Below are 20,000 nucleotides of genomic sequence, written 5' to 3' on the forward strand. Positions count from 1 at the left end.
GGTCCTACCTGAGAGGTCGTAGTGTGGTCGTAGTGTGGTCCTACCTGAGAGATCGTAGTGTGGTCGTAGTGTGGTCCTACCTGAGAGGTCGTAGTGTGGTCCTACCTGAGAGATCGTAGTGTGGTCGTAGTGTGGTCGTAGTGTGGTCCTACCTGAGAGATCGTAGTGTGGTCGTAGTGTGGTCGTAGTGTGGTCCTACCTGAGAGGTCGTAGTGTGGTCCTACCTGAGAGGTCGTAGTGTGGTCGTAGTGTGGTCCTACCTGAGAGATCGTAGTGTGGTCGTAGTGTGGTCCTACCTGAGAGGTTGTAGTGTGGTCCTACCTGAGAGGTCGTAGTGTGGTCCCACCTGAGAGGTCGTAGTGTGAACCTACCTGAGAGGTCGTAGTGTGGTCGTAGTGTGGTCCTACCTGAGAGGTCGCAGTGTGGTCCTACCTGAGAGGTCGTAGTGTGGTCCTACCTGAGAGGTCGTAGTGTGGTCGTAGTGTGGTCCTACCTGAGAGGTCGTAGTGTGGTCCTACCTGAGAGGTCGTAGTGTGGTCCTACCTGAGAGGTCGTAGTGTGGTCCTACCTGAGAGGTCGTAGTGTGGTCGTAGTGTGGTCGTAGTGTGGTCCTACCTGAGAGGTCGTAGTGTGCGTAGCAGTCGTAGTACTCTGAGGATTCCCAGGATGCGGTTCCCTCCAGTCAAGGCCAGAGAAACCAGGATGTCCACCAGAGAGACAAACACCAGGATCCCATCCAGAACATTCCAGCTGCTCTTCAGGTAGCTCTGTTTACCCCAGCAGAACCCCAACGCTACAATCTATAGACACAACATTAAGAAGACAATAACTCCAGGACTGACAACAGACTGAAACAGACAACAGACTGAAACAGACAGCAGACTGAAACAGACAGCAGACTGAAACAGACAGCAGACTGAAAAAAAGATCAGACAAACAGACAACAGACTGAAACAGACAGCAGACTGAAACAGTCAGCAGACTGAAACAGACAGCAGACTAAAACAGGCAGCATGAAAACTGCAACCGACAACAGTCAGAAACAGACAGCAGACTGAGACAAACAACAGACTGAAACAGAGATCAGATAGAAACAGAGATCAGACTGAAACAGAGATCAGACTGAAACAGAGATCAGACTGAAACAGAGATCAGACTGAAACAGACAGCAGACTGAAACAGACAGCACTCTGAAACACAGATCAGACTGAAACAGACAGCAGACTGAAACAGACAGCACTCTGAAACAGACAGCACTCTGAAACAGAGATCAGACTGAAACAGACAGCACTCTGAAACAGACAGCACTCTGAAACAGACAGCAGACTGAAACAGACAGCACTCTGAAAAAGAGATCAGACTAAAACAGACAACAGACTGAAAAGAGATCAGACTGAAACAGACAGCACTCTGAAACAGAGATCAGACTGAAACAGACAGCAGACTGAAAACAACAACAGACTGAAACAGACAGCACTCTGAAACAGACAGCAGACTGAAACAGACAGCACTCTGAAACAGACAGCAGACTGAAACAGACAGCACTCTGAAAAAGAGATCAGACTAAAACAGACAGCAGACTGAAAACAACAACAGACTGAAACAGACAACAGACAGCAGACTGAAACAGACAGCAGACTGAAAAAGACAGCAGACTGAAACAGACAGCAGACTGAAACAGACAGCAGACTGAAACAAAGAGCATGAGTCAAACAGACAGCAGACTGAAACAGACAACAGACTGAAACAGACAACAGACTGAAACAGACAGCAGACTGAAACAGACAGCAGACTGAAACAGACAGCAGACTGAAACAGACAGCAGACTGAAACAGACAGCAGACTGAAACAGACAGCAGACTGAAACAGACAGCAGACTGAAACAGACAGCAGACTGAAACAGACAGCAGACTGAAACAGACAGCAGACTGAAACAGACAGCAGACTGAAACAGACAGCAGACTGAAACAGACAGCAGACTGAAACAGACAGCACTCTGAAACAGACAGCAGACTGAAACAGAGATCAGACTGAAACAGACAACAGACTGAAACAGAGATCAGAATGAAACAGAGATCAGACTGAAACAGACAACAGACTGAAACAGACAGCAGACTGAAACAGACAGCATACTGAAACAGACAACAGACTGAAACAGACAGCAGACTGAGACAGAGAGCAGACTGAAACAAAGAGCATGAGTCAAACAGACGGCAGACTGAAACAGACAACAGACAAACAGACAACATGAAAACTGAAACCAACAACAGACTGAAACAGACAAAAGACAACTGACTGAGTCAGCAGACTGAAACAGGCAACATGAGACTGAAACAGACCACAAACTGAAACAGAGATCAGACTGAAACAGACAATAGACTGAAACAGAGAGCAGACTGAAACAGACAGCAGACTGAGACAGGCAACAGACTGAAACAGACAACAGACTGAGACAGACAGCAGACTGAGACAGACAGCAGACTGAGACAGACAACAGGCTGAAACAGACAACAGACTGAAACAGAGTATTACCTTGACAGTCATCTCAGCCAGGAAGATGACAGTGAACACGTAGTTGGAGACACTCAGAAACACTCTCTCCTGGAGGGAGGGAGAGTAGGAGAGACAGTATATTAGAACAGAGAGTATCTAGTTGGAGACACTCAGAAACACTCTGCTGGAGGGAGGGAGAGTAGGAGAGACAGTATATTAGAGCAGAGAGTATCTAGTTGGAGACACTCAGAAACACTCTCTCCTGGAGGGAGAGTAGGAGAGACATCGCAAGACATCTGGGAACGATTAGCCGGGGTTCGGGGTTTGAGAAGTCAACGAGAGAAGTGAAAAAAAATCTTTCATTAGTAGTTAATTTTCTCCTAATCTAAAAGGAACAACCTTGGATTGGAGCTTAAATAGTCTTAAATAGTTGAACATGTTATTTCTCCAACCTCTTGAAGGTGACAAACTGACATGTTTTCATTTTCGTAAAAAAACACAAAAAACCCGACTTTATATCAAAGTAGAGGTTTTGATTTGACGGCCTACACACATGTAGTTCCGACGCCAGACGACCGATAGACCAGACGATGCGTTTCTACGTACGAGCTTAGATGTTCCAACGCCAGACGACCGTTAGGCCAGACGATGCATTTCTACGTACGAGCTTAGATGTTCAGACGACCGTTAGACCAGACGATGCGTTTCTACGTACGAGCTTAGATGTTCCAACGCCAGACGACCGTTAGACCAGACGATAAGTTTCTATGTACGAGCTTAATTGTTCCAACGACCGTTAGACCAGACGATGCGTTTTTACATACGAGCTTAGATGTTCCAACGACCGTTAGACCAGACGATGCATTTCTAAGTACGATCTTAGATGTTCCAACGCCAGACGACCGTTAGGCCAGACGATGCATTTCTACGTACGAGCTTAGTTGTTCAGACGACCGTTAGACCAGACGATGCGTTTCTACATACGAGCTTAGTTGTTCAGGCGACCGTTAGACCAGACGATGCGTTTCTACATACGAGCTTAGATGTTCCAACGCCAGACGACCGTTAGACCAGACGATGCGTTTCTACATACGAGCTTAGTTGTTCAGACGACCGTTAGACCAGACGATGCGTTTTTACATACGAGCTTAGATGTTCAGCCAGACGACCGTTAGACCAGACGATGCGTTTCTACATACGAGCTTAGATGTTCCAACGCCAGACGACCGTTAGACCAGACGATGCGTTTCTACATACGAGCTTAGTTGTTCAGACGACCGCTAGACCAGACGATGCGTTTTTACATACGAGCTTAGTTGTTCAGACGACCGTTAGACCAGATGATGCGTTTCTACGTACGAGCTTAGATGTTCTGACGACCGTTAGACCAGACGATGCGTTTCTACATACGAGCTTAGATGTTTCCGACGCCAGACGACCGTTAGACCAGACGATGCGTTTTTACATACGAGCTTAGTTGTTCAGACGACCGTTAGACCAGACGATGCGTTTCTACATACGAGCTTAGTTGTTCAGACCGACCGTTAGACCAGACGATGCGTTTCTACGTACGAGCTTAGTTGTTCAGACGACCGTTAGACCAGACGATGCGTTTCTACATACGAGCTTAGTTGTTCAGACGACCGTTAGACCAGACGATGCGTTTCTACGTACGAGCTTAGCTAGCTGACGTCGCCACGACGGCATCGTCTACAAGTGTGATCGGGGGCTGGGAACAAGTTTCAGGCCATCTGTAAAAAAAAGGGTCCCTGTGATATTGTTTCCTTCATGTCAAACACTGACAACCTAACAGACTTGTCATGCTGTCATCCGGTATGAAAAAGATGCCAAGGCAGAGATAGCCCTAATTAATTGGTGAATTGTTGGAATTATGAAAATAGAATGATTATTCAAATTATAATATAGTGGGCGGCACCTTGAATACATTATTGCTTGACATGACAATGAATGACTAAGCCAAGGGAGGAATTATTGACAGGGTAGGAACGAAAGTGGTGGTCAATGTTTCCAAGGGGACACTAATTAGATGTAAACATTCCATGTTTTCTTACCTCATGTAACTAGCCAGCTAGCTAACATATCCATGTTTCACCTATTTCGCTCTGATTTATGATACTGTGGCATAAACAATATGCTTAGCTACAGTGGTTCCTCCTTTAAAAGTTTGCGAGTTTACACCGGGGGACTTAGAGGCACCCAGCATCACGGCTCCAGACCACCACCAGGGGAGTTAAAGGTACCCAGTATCACAGCTCCAGACCACCACAAGGGGAGTTAGAGGTACCCAGCATCACGGTTCCAGACCACCACCAGGAGGAGTTAGAGGTACCCAGCATTACGGCTCCAGACCACCACCAGGAGGAGTTAGAGGTACCCAGCATCACGGTTCCAGACCACCACCAGGAGGAGTTAGAGGTACCCAGCATCACGGTTCCAGACCACCACCAGGGGAGTTAGAGGCACCCAGCATCACGGCTCCAGACCACCACCAGGGGAGTTAAAGGTACCCAGCATCACAGCTCCAGACCACCACAAGGGGAGTTAGAGGTACACAGCATCACGGCTCCAGACCACCACCAGGGGAGTTAGAGGTACCCAGCATTACGGCTCCAGACCACCACCAGGAGGAGTTAGATCACTCATTATGCATTTGGGTCCCAAGGTTTTTATATAACCAATCATATTGAGTGGTTCCAGTGAGAATGTGCTAGAATCCTGACTAGAACCAAAAAATTTGATCATATTACTCCAGTGCTAGCCTCTCTACACTGGCTTCCTGTCAAAGCAAGGGCTGATTTCAAGGTTTTACTGCTAACCTACAAAGCATTACATGGGCTTGCTCCTACCTATCTCTCTGATTTGGTCCTGCCGTACATACCTACACGTACGCTACGGTCACAAGACGCAGGCCTCCTAATTGTCCCTAGAATTTCTAAGCAAACAGCTGGAGGCAGGGCTTTCTCCTATAGAGCTCCATTTTTATGGAACGGTCTGCCTACCCATGTCAGAGACACAAACTCGGTCTCAACCTTTAAGTCTCTACTGAAGACTCATCTCTTCAGTGGGTCATATGATTGAGTGTAGTCTGGCCCAGGAGTGGGAGGGTGAACGGAAAGGCTCTGGAGCAACGAACTGCCCTTGCTCTCTCTGCCTGGCCGGTTCCCCTCTTTCCACTGGGATTCTCTGCCTCTAACCCTATTACAGGGGCTGAGTCACTGGCTTACTGGGGCTCTCTCATGCCGTCCCTGGAGGGGGTGCGTCACCTGAGTGGGTTGATTCACTGATGTGGTCATCCTGTCTGGGTTGCCCCCCCCCCTTGGGTTGTGCCGTGGCGGAGATCTTTGTGGGCTATACTCAGCCTTGTCTCAGGATGGTAAGTTGGTGGTTGAAGATATCCCTCTAGTGGTGTGGGGGCTGTGCTTTGGCAAAGTGGGTGGGGTTATATCCTTCCTGTTTGGCCCTGTCTCGGGGGTGTCCTCGGATGGGGCCACAGTGTCTCCTGACCCCTCCTGTCTCAGCCTCCAGTATTTATGCTGCAGTAGTTTGTGTCGGGGGGCTAGGGTCAGTTTGTTATATCTGGAGTACTTCTCCTGTCCTATTCGGTGTCCTGTGTGAATCTAAGTGTGCGTTCTCTAATTCTCTCCTTCTCTCTTTCTCTCTCTCGGAGGACCTGAGCCCTAGGACCATGCCCCAGGACTACCTGACATGATGACTCCTTGCTGTCCCCAGTCCACCTGGCCGTGCTGCTGCTCCAGTTTCAACTGTTCTGCCTTATTATTATTCGACCATGCATTTATGAACATTTGAACATCTTGGCCATGTTCTGTTATAATCTCCACCCGGCACAGCCAGAAGAGGACTGGCCATCCCACATATGCTCTCTCTAATTCTCTCTTTCTTTCTCTCTCTCGGAGGACCTGAGCCCTAGGACCATGCCCCAGGAATACCTGACATGATGACTCCTTGCTGTCCCCAGTCCACCTGACTGTGCTGCTGCTCCAGTTTCAACTGTTCTGCCTTATTATTATTCGACCATGCTGGTCATTTATGAACATTTGAACATCTTGACCATGTTCTGTTATAATCTCCACCCGGCACAGCCAGAAGAGGACTGGCCACCCCACATAGCCTGGTTCCTCTCTAGGTTTCTTCCTAGGTTTTGGCCTTTCTAGGGAGTTTTTCCTAGCCACCGTGCTTCTACACCTGCATTGCTTGCTGTTTGGGGTTTTAGGCTGGGTTTCTGTACAGCACTTTGAGATATCAGCTGATGTACGAAGGGCTATATAAATCAATTTGATTTGATTTGATTTGATGAATTTGATGCGAGCCACCCATCCCTGGTGACTTTCTTCAGCAAAGACAGCTGACAAAACATTACAGTGGAAACAAATGTAAGTAATTACAACGTCATAACGAGTCAAGCAAAACATTTACAATGGAGAGGAATGTGTTAGTTAATGTAGAGACAAACGATTGGGCATCATTTTTTGTCATAAAGTTAATTTACGAAAATCGTGATTTAGCAAGTTAACTGACTAGCTAACTTTAGCCAGCCACCTAGCTGGTGTTATGAAATGAGTACAGTATGACATTGTTTAATGTTTTAGGGACTCCTGAGAAAACCAGTAAACCAGGCTGTCGTCTTGGGAAACAGTGGATGTAAAAAATCTAGCTAGCCGAAAGCATTTACTAAAATGTTAGGTTCTGAACTAATATTCATGCCAATCTATGAACCTCAGCTATCATAGTTGTTGTATCGACGTCAAGTCTGAAATGGCATTAATAATGAAGCCTAACCAACCACATTGAAATAGGGTTCTAGAAGGTAAAGTATAAATAGGGTTCTAGAAGGTAAAGTAAAAAACAGGGTTCTAGAAGGTAAAGTAAAAACAGGGTTCTAGAAGGTAAAGTATAAATAGGGTTCTAGAAGGTAAAGTAAAAAACAGGGTTCTAGAAGGTAAAGTATAAATAGGGTTCTAGAAGGTAAAGTATAAATAGGGTTCTAGAAGGTAAAGTAAAAATAGGGTTCTAGAAGGTAAAGTAAAAATAGGGTTCTAGAAGGTAAAGTAAAAATAGGGTTCTAGAAGGTAAAGTATAAATAGGGTTCTAGAAGGTAAAGTAAAAATAGGGTTCTAGAAGGTAAAGTAAAAAACCAAAAGTGGTCGATGCATCAATACTGGTATATAGTAAAATAGGGTATAACACCAGCCCTAGTGTCTTACGGTGCTGTGAGGCAGAATGCCGGGTCTCTCCAGAGCGATGGTGATGCAGTTGAGGAAGATGAAGAGGAGGACCACGTGATCAAACATCTTATGAGAGATCATCCCCTTAGCCCACACACGGAACCTAGAGGAGGGAGCGGAGAGAGGAGGGGGGAGGGAGGAGGAGGGAGGGGATGGGGGGGGTGAGGTGAGGGAGGGAGGGAGGGAGAAAGAGGGGGGGAGGTGGAGGTGGATGAGATGAGGGAGTGGAGTGGGGGAGGGAGGGGAGGAGAGGGAAGGGGGGGGTGAGGAGGGGGGAGAGGGGATGGTGTGAGGGAGGGGAGGGGAGGGGTGGGGGAGGGAGGGGGTGAGGGGGAGGGAGGGAGGGAATGAGGGAGGGAATGAGGGAAGGATGGAGGGGGAGGAAGGAAGGAAGGGGAAGGAAGGAAGGAAGGAAGGAAGGAAGGAAGGAAGGAAGGAAGGAAGGAAGGAAGGAAGGAAGGGGAAATCAGCACAAAGGAGGAAGATACAGTATTTATGAGAAGGTGAGAGAACAAGTATGTGTGTGTGTGTGTGTGTGTGTGTGTGTGTGTGTGTGTGTGTGTGTGTGTGTGTGTGTGTGTGTGTGTGTGTGTGTGTGTGTGTGTGTGTGTGTGTGTGTGTGTGTGTGTGTGTGTGTGTGTGTGTGTGTGTGTGTGTGTGTGTGTGTGTGTGTGTGTGTGTGTGTGTGTGTGTGTGTGTGTGTGTGTGTGTGTGTGTGTGTGTGTGTGTGTGTGTGTGTGTGTGTGTGTGTGTGTGTGTGTGTGTGTGTGTGTGTGTGTCTGTGTGGTGTGTGTGTGTGTGTGTGTGTGTGTGTGTGTGTGTGTGTGTGTGTGTGTGTGTGTGTGTGTGTGTGTCTGTGTGTGTGTGGTGTGTGTGTGTGTCTGTGTGGTGTGTGTGTGTGTGTGTGTGTGTGTGTGTGTGTGTGTGTGTGTGTGTGTGTGTGTGTGTGTGTGTGTGTGTGTGTGTGTGTGTGTGTGTGTGTGTGTGTGTGTGTGTGTGTGTGTGTGTGTGTGTGTGTGTGTGTGTGTGTGTGTGTGTTTGTGTGGCTCACGAGTTCTGAGGGAGAACAGGTAGAGGTTCCAGTCTTCATGTTCTCTACACCAGCGTGGCTTGTGGCTCTGCAGCGTTCTCCTGACCCGGAACCACAGGTTCTACAGAGGACAGAGGTCAGAGTTCAGCATTACACACACTCCTTCCTCTACATCGTCAGTCTCTAAGTTTGGATGTGTGTTTCCCGTGACGGTGCAGAACATTCATTCTCTAGCAGCAGGGAACAACAACTCTCGCTTGTCCTGTCAGACTGGAAGACTAATGCATTCTGGGAAACACGCCATCAACAAAGTGCTCAGTTCTCGTTGAGCAGGGTTGGAGAACAGGACAGGGGAAAACACAGTCAGCAACTAAGTCAGAACAAACTGCTAACAACCAACTCTCCACTGTTACGTCAACCCAAACTGCTCACCAGGGGCACAACTTTCACTGGGGATGATGGGGGGGGGGCAATTTTTGTCTCACCCCCCCCCCACAAAGTTTTATCATTGCACCGTGACACCAAAAACGGCATCGGTGTGCTTTAGGACCATGCGGACTCCCTAGAGCAGTCTGGGTAGGCTGTTTGGAGGTTTTCAGCCGGCTGAATTTAGGACCGCGCTCGACACCACAGAGCGGGCGGACAGACTGTGTGAAGGCAAAGCTTCTGAAAAGGCTGGCTGGATCAACACGGGAGAGTCGAACAGGGGCAGCTGCTGTCAGCGTGTTGAACTCTTTCCAACCGAGTTGTAAAAAAGCAAGCAATCAAGCAGAACAGAAACTGGCTACTCCTCAGTTAACTGAAGTAGCTGGGAAGGTATCGGCTGTTTATCTTAATAGAAAACTAAACTAAACTACTGTGTTTTGACTGGACTGGTGGGGTCGAGGAAGAGTTGGACTGGTGGGGGTCGAGGAAGAGTTGGACTGGTGGGGGTCGAGGAGAGAGTTGGACTGGTGGGGGTCGAGGAGAGAGTTGGACTGCTGGGGGTTGAGGAGAGAGTTGGACTGGTGGGGGTCGAGGAGAGAGTTGGACTGGTGGGGGTCGAGGAGAGAGTTGGACTGGTGGGGGTCGAGGAGAGAGTTGGACTGGTGGGGTTCGAGGAGAGAGTTGGACTGGTGGGGGTCGAGGAGAGAGTTGGACTGGTGGGGGTGGAGGAGAGAGTTGGACTGGTGGGGGTGGAGGAGAGAGTTGGACTGGTGGGGGTGGAGGAGAGAGTTGGACTGGTGGGGGTCGAGGAGAGAGTTGTACTGGTGGGGGTGGAGGCGAGAGTTGGACTGGTGGGGGTGGAGGAGAGAGTTGGACTGGTGGGGTCGGGGAGAGAGTTGGACTGGTGGGGGTGGAGGAGAGAGTTGGACTGGTGGGGGTGGAGGAGAGAGTTGTACTGGTGGGGGTGGAGGAGAGAGTTGGACTGGTGGGGGTGGAGGAGAGAGTTGGACTGGTGGGGTCGGGGAGAGAGTTGGACTGGTGGGGGTCGAGGAGAGAGTTGGACTGGTGGGGGTCGGGGAGAGAGTTGGACTGGTGGGGGTCAGAAGAGAGTTGGACTGGTGGGGGTCGAGGAGAGAGTTGGACTGGTGGGGGTCGAGGAGAGAGTTGGACTGGTGGGGGTCGAGGAGAGAGTTGGACTGGTGGGGGTCGAGGAGAGAGTTGGACTGGTGGGGGTCGAGGAGAGAGTGGGACTGGTGGGGGTCGAGGAGAGAGTGGGACTGGTGGGGGTCGAGGAGAGAGTTGGACTGGTGGGGGTCGAGGAGAGAGTTGGACTGGTGGGGGTCGGGGAGAGAGTTGGACTGGTGGGGGTGGAGGAGAGAGTTGGACTGGTGGGGTCGGGGAGAGAGTTGGACTGGTGGGGGTCGAGGAGAGAGTTGGACTGGTGGGGGTCGGGGAGAGAGTTGGACTGGTGGGGGTCAGGAAGAGAGTTGGACTGGTGGGGGTCGGGGAGAGAGTTGGACTGGTGTAACCCCTGATAGAGGAGAGTTACAGAGAGGCTGCTCTCTCTCCCTGATAGAGGAGAGTTACAGAGAAGCCTCTCTCCCTGATAGAGGAGAGATACATAGACGCTGCTCTCTTTCCCTGATAGAGGAGAGTTACAGAGAGGCTGCTCTCTCCCTGACAGAGGAGAGTTACAGAGAAGCTGCTCTCTCTCTCCCTGACAGAGGAGAGTTACAGAGAAGCTGCTCTCTCTCCCTGATAGAGGAGAGATACATAGACGCTGCTCTCTCTCCCTGATAGAGGAGAGGTACAGAGAGGCTGCTCTCTCTCTCCCTGACAGAGGAGAGTTACAGAGAGGCTGCTCTCTCCCTGATAGAGGAGAGTTACAGAGAGGCTGCTCTCTCTCCCTGATAGAGGAGAGTTACAGAGAGGCTGCTCTCTCCCTGATAGAGGAGAGTTACAGAGAGGCTGCTCTCTCTCCCTGATAGGAGAGAGTTAGAGAGGCTGCTCTCTCCCTGATAGAGGAGAGTTTACAGAGAGGCTGCTCTCTCTCCTACTACACTGATAGAATCACCCTGTTACTGCAGAGGGGACATCACACCTCTGGCTTACACACACACTACACACACACTACACACACACACACACAGGGGTCTTGCTCTACCCACTGAGAAAACTATTTCTGCCGTGGCCAATCAATTACAGGGGAACAATTAGCCTCCCTGCAGGACTCTATAAACAAACACAACAAGAAGAGAAGGAGAGAGAGAGAGGGAGGGAGAACAGAAGGAGAGAGAGGGAGAACAGAAGGAGAGAGAGGGAGAACAGAAGGAGAGAGAGGGAGAACAGAAGGAGAGGGAGGGAGAACAGAAGGAGAGAGAGAGGGAGAACAGAGGGAGAGGGAGGGAGAACAGAAGGAGAGAGAGGGAGAACAGAAGAGAGAGAGGGAGAACAGAAGGGAGAGAGAGGGAGAACAGAAGGAGAGAGAGGGAGAACAGAAGGAGAGAGAGAGGGAGGGAGAACAGAAGGAGAGAGAGAGGGAGAACAGAAGGAGAGTGAGAGAGGGAGGGAGAACAGAAGGAGAGAGAGGGAGGGAGAACAGAAGGAGAGAGAGAGGGAGAACAGAAGGGAGAGAGAGGGAGGGAGAACTGAAGGAGAGAGAGGGAGAACAGAAGGAGAGTGCAGAAGGAGAGGGAGGGAGAACAGAAGGAGAGAGAGGGAGAACAGAAGGAGAGAGAGAGGGAGAACAGAAGGAGAGAGAGGGAGGGAGAACAGAAGGAGAGAGAGAGGGAGAACAGAAGGAGAGAGAGAGGGAGAACAGAAGGAGAGAGAGAGGGAGAACAGAAGGAGAGAGAGGGAGAACAGAAGGAGAGAGAGAGGGAGAACAGAAGGAGAGAGAGAGGGAGGGAGAACAGAAGGAGAGTGAGAGAGGGAGGGAGAACAGAAGGAGAGAGAGAGGGAGAACAGAAGGAGAGAGAGAGGGAGAACAGAAGGAGAGAGAGAGGGAGAACAGAAGGAGAGAGAGAGGGAGAACAGAAGGAGAGAGAGGGAGAACAGAAGGAGAGAGAGAGGGAGAACAGAAGGAGAGAGAGAGGGAGAACAGAAGGAGAGAGAGAGGGAGAACAGAAGGAGAGAGAGGGAGAACAGAAGGAGAGTGAGAGAGGGAGGGAGAACAGAAGGAGAGAGAGAGGGAGAACAGAAGGAGAGAGAGAGGGAGAACAGAAGGAGAGAGAGAGGGAGAACAGAAGGAGAGAGAGGGAGAACAGAAGGAGAGAGAGAGGGAGAACAGAAGGAGAGAGAGAGGGAGAACAGAAGGAGAGAGAGAGGGAGAACAGAAGGAGAGAGAGGGAGAACAGAAGGAGAGAGAGAGGGAGGGAGAACAGAAGGAGAGAGAGGGAGAACAGAAGGAGAGAGAGAGGGAGAACAGAAGGAGAAAGAGAGTGAGAACAGAAGGCGAGAGGGAGGGAGAAAAGAAGGAGAGAGAGAGGGAGAACAGAAGGAGGGTGAGAGGGAGAGGAGATAGAGGGGAGAGAGAGAGAGAGAGAGAGAGAGAGAGAGAGAGAGAAACAGAGAGAGAGAGAGAACAAAAACAGAGAGAGAGAGAGAGAGAGAGAGAGAGAGAAGAGAGAGAGAGAGAGAGAGAGAGAGAGAGAGAGAGAGAGAGAGAGAGACAGAGATCCAGGGACTCACGTCCTCCTCCATGTCATCGTCAGGTGAAAGGTCCTTGTTGGGGTCATAGGTCATGTGATGAAGACTCCTCCCGTTACAGTCCCCGTACTCCCCTGTTACAGACGGGCCCAGAGAGGACACCTGTAGCAGCTCTAAGGCCCCCTCTTCCTCCTCTCCTCTTCCCTCCCCTGAGAGCAGACTCTCCCTCTCTCCGCTGGTTTTGCTGCGTTTGAGGCTGGGGGCGCGGTTGAGGCTGTTCCAACTTGACCTCCTGCTGCCCCACCCACTGGCTGAACCCTGACCTCTGGGAGGGAGCGGCGAGTGCTGGCCGGGGCTGGACTGGAGGGAGGGGGAGGGAGGGAGGAGAATGGAGGGGTAAATATATAAAAAACATAAATATTAAGTCAGACATTTACTCATCATCAAGACCAGAACCCTTGGAAGACATATAGAACCTTATTGGTCAGAGAGATAATTTTAAAAAAGGCCATAGAGGTCAGAGGTCAGGGGTTAAAAGGTGACTCACCAGAGAGCGCTGGTCGTAGGCTGAGGGGTCTATGGAAGCAGCAGCGCTGCCACGACGAGAGTCCCCGAAGTCTGAACACACGAGCCCCTCTCCCAGAACGGACTCGGGGCCCAATGAGCTCTTGGGCGTCGACACGGGTGTCGCCGCTGTGCGCGTGATGGTTATTGGAGGGGCCAGAGTGTTGCGGTCCGTGTGACCGTTGGCCGTCATCATCAGAGAATACATCTTCAGCTCTGTGGGAAGAGCGACATCACCATCATCATCACCATCATCATCACCATCACCACCACCATCATCACCACCACCACCATCACCACCATCACCATCACCACCACCACCACCATCATCACCATCATCACCATCATCATCACCATCACCACTACCATCATCACCATCATCACCACCATCATAATCACCACCATCATCATCACCACCATCACCACAATCATCACCATCATCATCACCATCACCACCACCATCATCACCACCACCATCACCATCCTCATCACCATCATCATCACCATCACCACCACCATCATCACCACCACCATCACCACCATCATCATCACCACCACCACCATCATCACCATCATCACCATCATCATCACCATCATCACCACCACCATCATCACCACTACCATCACCACCATCATCACCACCATCATAATCACCACCATCATAATCACCACCATCACCACAATCATCACCATCATCATCACCACCACCATCACCATCACCACCATCATCACCATCATCACAACCATAACCACCACCATCATCACCACCGCCATCCTCATCACCATCATCATCACCAGCATCACCACAATCATCATCATCATCATCACCACCATCACCACAATCATCACCATCATCATCACCATCACCACCACCATCATCACCACCATCACCATCATCATCACCACCATCATCACCATCATCACAACCATCACCACCACCATCACCACCATCATCACCATCATCACAACCATCACCACCACCATCACCACCACATTACCATCACCATCACCATCATCATCATTCACATCATCATCATCACCACCATCATCATCACCACCACCATCATCATCACAATCATCACCATCATCATCATCACCACCACCAACATCACCACCATCACCATCATCATCACCATCATCATCACCATCACCACCACCATCATCACCACCACCACCATCACCACCATCACCATCACCACCACCACCATCATCACCATCCATCACCATCACCACTACCATAACCACCATCATAATCACCACCATCATCACCATCATCACAACCATAACCACCACCATCATCACCACCACCATCATCATCACCATCATCATCACCACAATCATCACCACAATCATCACCACCATCACCACAATCATCACCATCATCATCACCATCACCACCACCATCATCACCACCAACACCATCATCATCACCACCATCATCACAACCATCACCATCACCATCATCATCATCATCATCATCACAATCATCACCATCATCATCACCACCACCAACATCACCATCATCACCACCATCACCATCATCACCACCATCATCACCACCATCACCACCATCATCATCACAATCATTACCATCATCATCATCACCACCACCAACATCACCATCATCATCATCATCACAATCATCACCATCATCATCATCACCACCACCAACATCACCATCATCACCACCACCAACATCACCATCATCACCACCATCACCATCATCACTCACCATCATCACCACCATCACCACCATCATCATCACAATCATTACCATCATCATCATCACCACCACCAACATCACCATCATCATCATCACAATCATCACCATCATCATCATCACCACCATCATCACCACCATCATCACCACCATCATCACCACCATCACCACCATCACCATCATCACCATCACCACCATCACCACCACCACCATCACCATCATCACCATCACCATAATCACCACCACCAACATCACCATCATCACCACCATCACCATCATCACCATCACCACCATCATCACCACCACCATCACCACCACCATCATCACCACCATCACCACCACCACCATCATCATCACCATCACCACCACCATCACCACCACCATCACCACCACCATCATCACCACCATCACCACCACCATCATAATCACCACCATCATCATCACCACCATCACCACAATCATCACCATCATCATCACCATCACCACCATCATCACCATCACCACCATCATCACCACCACCATCACCACCACCATCATCACCACCATCACCACCACCACCATCATCATCATCACCATCATCACCACCACCAACATCACCATCATCACCACCATCACCATCATCACCATCACCACCACCATCACCACCACCATCATCACCACCATCACCACCACCACCACCATCATAATCACCACCATCATCATCACCACCATCACCACAATCATCACCATCATCATCACCATCACCACCATCATCACCATAACCATAATCACCACCACCAACATCACCATCATCACCACCATCATCACCATCACCACCATCACCACCATCATCACCACCACCATCACCACCACCATCATCACCATCACCATCATCACCACCACCAACATCTCCATCATCACCATCATCATCACCATCACCACCATCATCACCACCATCATAATCACCACCATCATCATCACCACCATCACCACAATCATCACCATCATCATCACCATCACCACCACCATCATCACCTCCACCATCACCATCACCACCACCATCATCACCACCACCACCATCACCACCATCACCATCACCACCACCTCCATCATCACCATCATCACCATCATCATCACCATCACCACTACCATCACCACCATCATCACCACCGTCATAATCACCACCATCATCATCACCGCCATCACCACAATCATCACATTCATCATCACCATCACCACCATCACCACCACCACCACCATCATTACCACCACCATCACCACAATCATCACCATCATCATCACCACCACCATCACCATCACCACCATCATCACCATCATCACAACCATAACCACCACCATCATCACCACCACCATCCTCATCACCATCATCATCACCAGCAACACCACAATCATCATCATCATCATCACCACCATCACCACATTCATCACCATCATCATCACCATCACCACCACCATCATCACCACCATCACCATCATCATCACCACCATCATCACCATCATCACAACCATCACCACCACCATCACCACCATCATCACCATCATCACAACCATCACCACCACCATCACCACCATCATTACCATCACCATCACCATCATCATCATTCACATCATCATCATCACCACCATCATCATCACCACCACCATCATCATCACAATCATCACCATCATCATCATCACCACCACCAACATCACCACCATCACCATCATCATCACCATCATCATCACCATCATCATCACCATCACCACCACCATCATCACCACCACCACCATCACCATCACCACCACCACCATCATCACCATCATCACCATCATCATCACCATCACCACTACCATCACCACCATCATAATCACCACCATCATCATCACCACCATCATCACCATCATCACAACCATAACCACCACCATCATCACCACCACCATCATCATCACCACAATCATCACCACAATCATCACCACCATCACCACAATCATCACCATCATCATCACCATCACCACCACCATCATCACAACCATCACCACCACCATCACCACCATCATTACCATCACCATCACCATCATCATCATCATCATCATCATCACAATCATCACCATCATCATCACCACCACCAACATCACCATCATCACCACCATCACCATCATCACTCACCATCATCACCACCATCACCACCATCATCATCACAATCCACCATCATCATCATCACCACCACCAACATCACCATCATCACAACCATCACCACCACCATCACCACCATCATCACCATCATCACAACCATCACCACCACCATCACCACTCACATTACCATCACCATCACCATCATCATCATTCACATCATCATCACCACCACCATCATCATCACAATCATCACCATCATCATCATCACCACCACCAACATCACCACCATCACCATCATCATCACCATCATCATCACCATCACCACCACCATCATCACCACCACCACCATCACCACCATCACCATCACCACCACCACCATCATCACCATCATCATCACCATCACCACTACCATAACCACCATCATAATCACCACCATCATCACCATCATCACAACCATAACCACCACCATCATCACCACCACCATCATCATCACCATCATCATCACCACAATCATCACCACAATCATCACCACCATCACCACAATCATCACCATCATCATCACCATCACCACCACCATCATCACCACCAACACCATCATCATCACCACCATCATCACAACCATCATTACCATCACCATCATCATCATCATCATCATCACAATCATCACCATCATCATCACCACCACCAACATCACCATCATCACCACCATCACCATCATCACTCACCATCATCACCACCATCACCACCATCATCATCACAATCATTACCATCATCATCATCACCACCACCAACATCACCATCATCATCATCATCACAATCATCACCATCATCATCATCACCACCACCAACATCACCATCATCACCACCACCAACATCACCATCATCACCACCATCACCATCATCACTCACCATCATCACCACCATCACCACCATCATCATCACAATCATTACCATCATCATCATCACCACCACCAACATCACCATCATCATCATCACAATCATCACCATCATCATCATCACCACCATCATCACCACCATCATCACCACCATCATCACCACCATCACCACCATCACCATCATCACCATCACCACCATCACCACCACCACCATCACCATCATCACCATCACCATAATCACCACCACCAACATCACCATCATCACCACCATCACCATCATCACCATCACCACCATCATCACCACCACCATCACCACCACCATCATCACCACCATCACCACCACCACCATCATCATCACCATCACCACCACCATCACCACCACCATCACCACCACCATCATCACCACCATCACCACCACCATCATAATCACCACCATCATCATCACCACCATCACCACAATCATCACCATCATCATCACCATCACCACCATCATCACCATCACCACCATCATCACCACCACCATCACCACCACCATCATCACCACCATCACCACCACCACCATCATCATCATCACCATCATCACCACCACCAACATCACCATCATCACCACCATCACCATCATCACCATCACCACCACCATCACCACCACCATCATCACCACCATCACCACCACCACCACCATCATAATCACCACCATCATCATCACCACCATCACCACAATCATCACCATCATCATCACCATCACCACCATCATCACCATAACCATAATCACCACCACCAACATCACCATCATCACCACCATCATCACCATCACCACCATCACCACCATCATCACCACCACCATCACCACCACCATCATCACCATCACCATCATCACCACCACCAACATCTCCATCATCACCATCATCATCACCATCACCACCATCATCACCACCATCATAATCACCACCATCATCATCACCACCATCACCACAATCATCACCATCATCATCACCATCACCACCACCATCATCACCTCCACCATCACCATCACCACCACCATCATCACCACCACCACCATCACCACCATCACCATCACCACCACCTCCATCATCACCATCATCACCATCATCATCACCATCACCACTACCATCACCACCATCATCACCACCGTCATAATCACCACCATCATCATCACCGCCATCACCACAATCATCACATTCATCATCACCATCACCACCATCACCACCACCACCACCATCATTACCACCACCATCACCACAATCATCACCATCATCATCACCACCACCATCACCATCACCACCATCATCACCATCATCACAACCATAACCACCACCATCATCACCACCACCATCCTCATCACCATCATCATCACCAGCAACACCACAATCATCATCATCATCATCACCACCATCACCACATTCATCACCATCATCATCACCATCACCACCACCATCATCACCACCATCACCATCATCATCACCACCATCATCACCATCATCACAACCATCACCACCACCATCACCACCATCATCACCATCATCACAACCATCACCACCACCATCACCACCATCATTACCATCACCATCACCATCATCATCATTCACATCATCATCATCACCACCATCATCATCACCACCACCATCATCATCACAATCATCACCATCATCATCATCACCACCACCAACATCACCACCATCACCATCATCATCACCATCATCATCACCATCATCATCACCATCACCACCACCATCATCACCACCACCACCATCACCATCACCACCACCACCATCATCACCATCATCACCATCATCATCACCATCACCACTACCATCACCACCATCAT

At 49.4% G+C, this 20,000-nt stretch overlaps 1 protein-coding gene across 1 annotated transcript in view; it reads right to left on the reverse strand.

The window, feature by feature from the left end:
* LOC112242111 (voltage-dependent T-type calcium channel subunit alpha-1H) overlaps window positions 1-20,000 on the reverse strand; it is a 105,829-nt gene that overhangs the window by 43,148 nt on the left and 42,681 nt on the right. The window contains 6 exon segments of the mRNA XM_042315012.1: window positions 616-800; window positions 2,533-2,601; window positions 7,737-7,879; window positions 8,809-8,908; window positions 12,904-13,221; window positions 13,409-13,641. Coding sequence (XP_042170946.1) covers window positions 616-800; window positions 2,533-2,601; window positions 7,737-7,879; window positions 8,809-8,908; window positions 12,904-13,221; window positions 13,409-13,641 — 1,048 coding nt within the window.

The sequence above is a fragment of the Oncorhynchus tshawytscha genome, unplaced genomic scaffold, assembly GCF_018296145.1.
Source record: "Oncorhynchus tshawytscha isolate Ot180627B unplaced genomic scaffold, Otsh_v2.0 Un_contig_1726_pilon_pilon, whole genome shotgun sequence".
Lineage (NCBI taxonomy): Eukaryota > Metazoa > Chordata > Actinopteri > Salmoniformes > Salmonidae > Oncorhynchus > Oncorhynchus tshawytscha.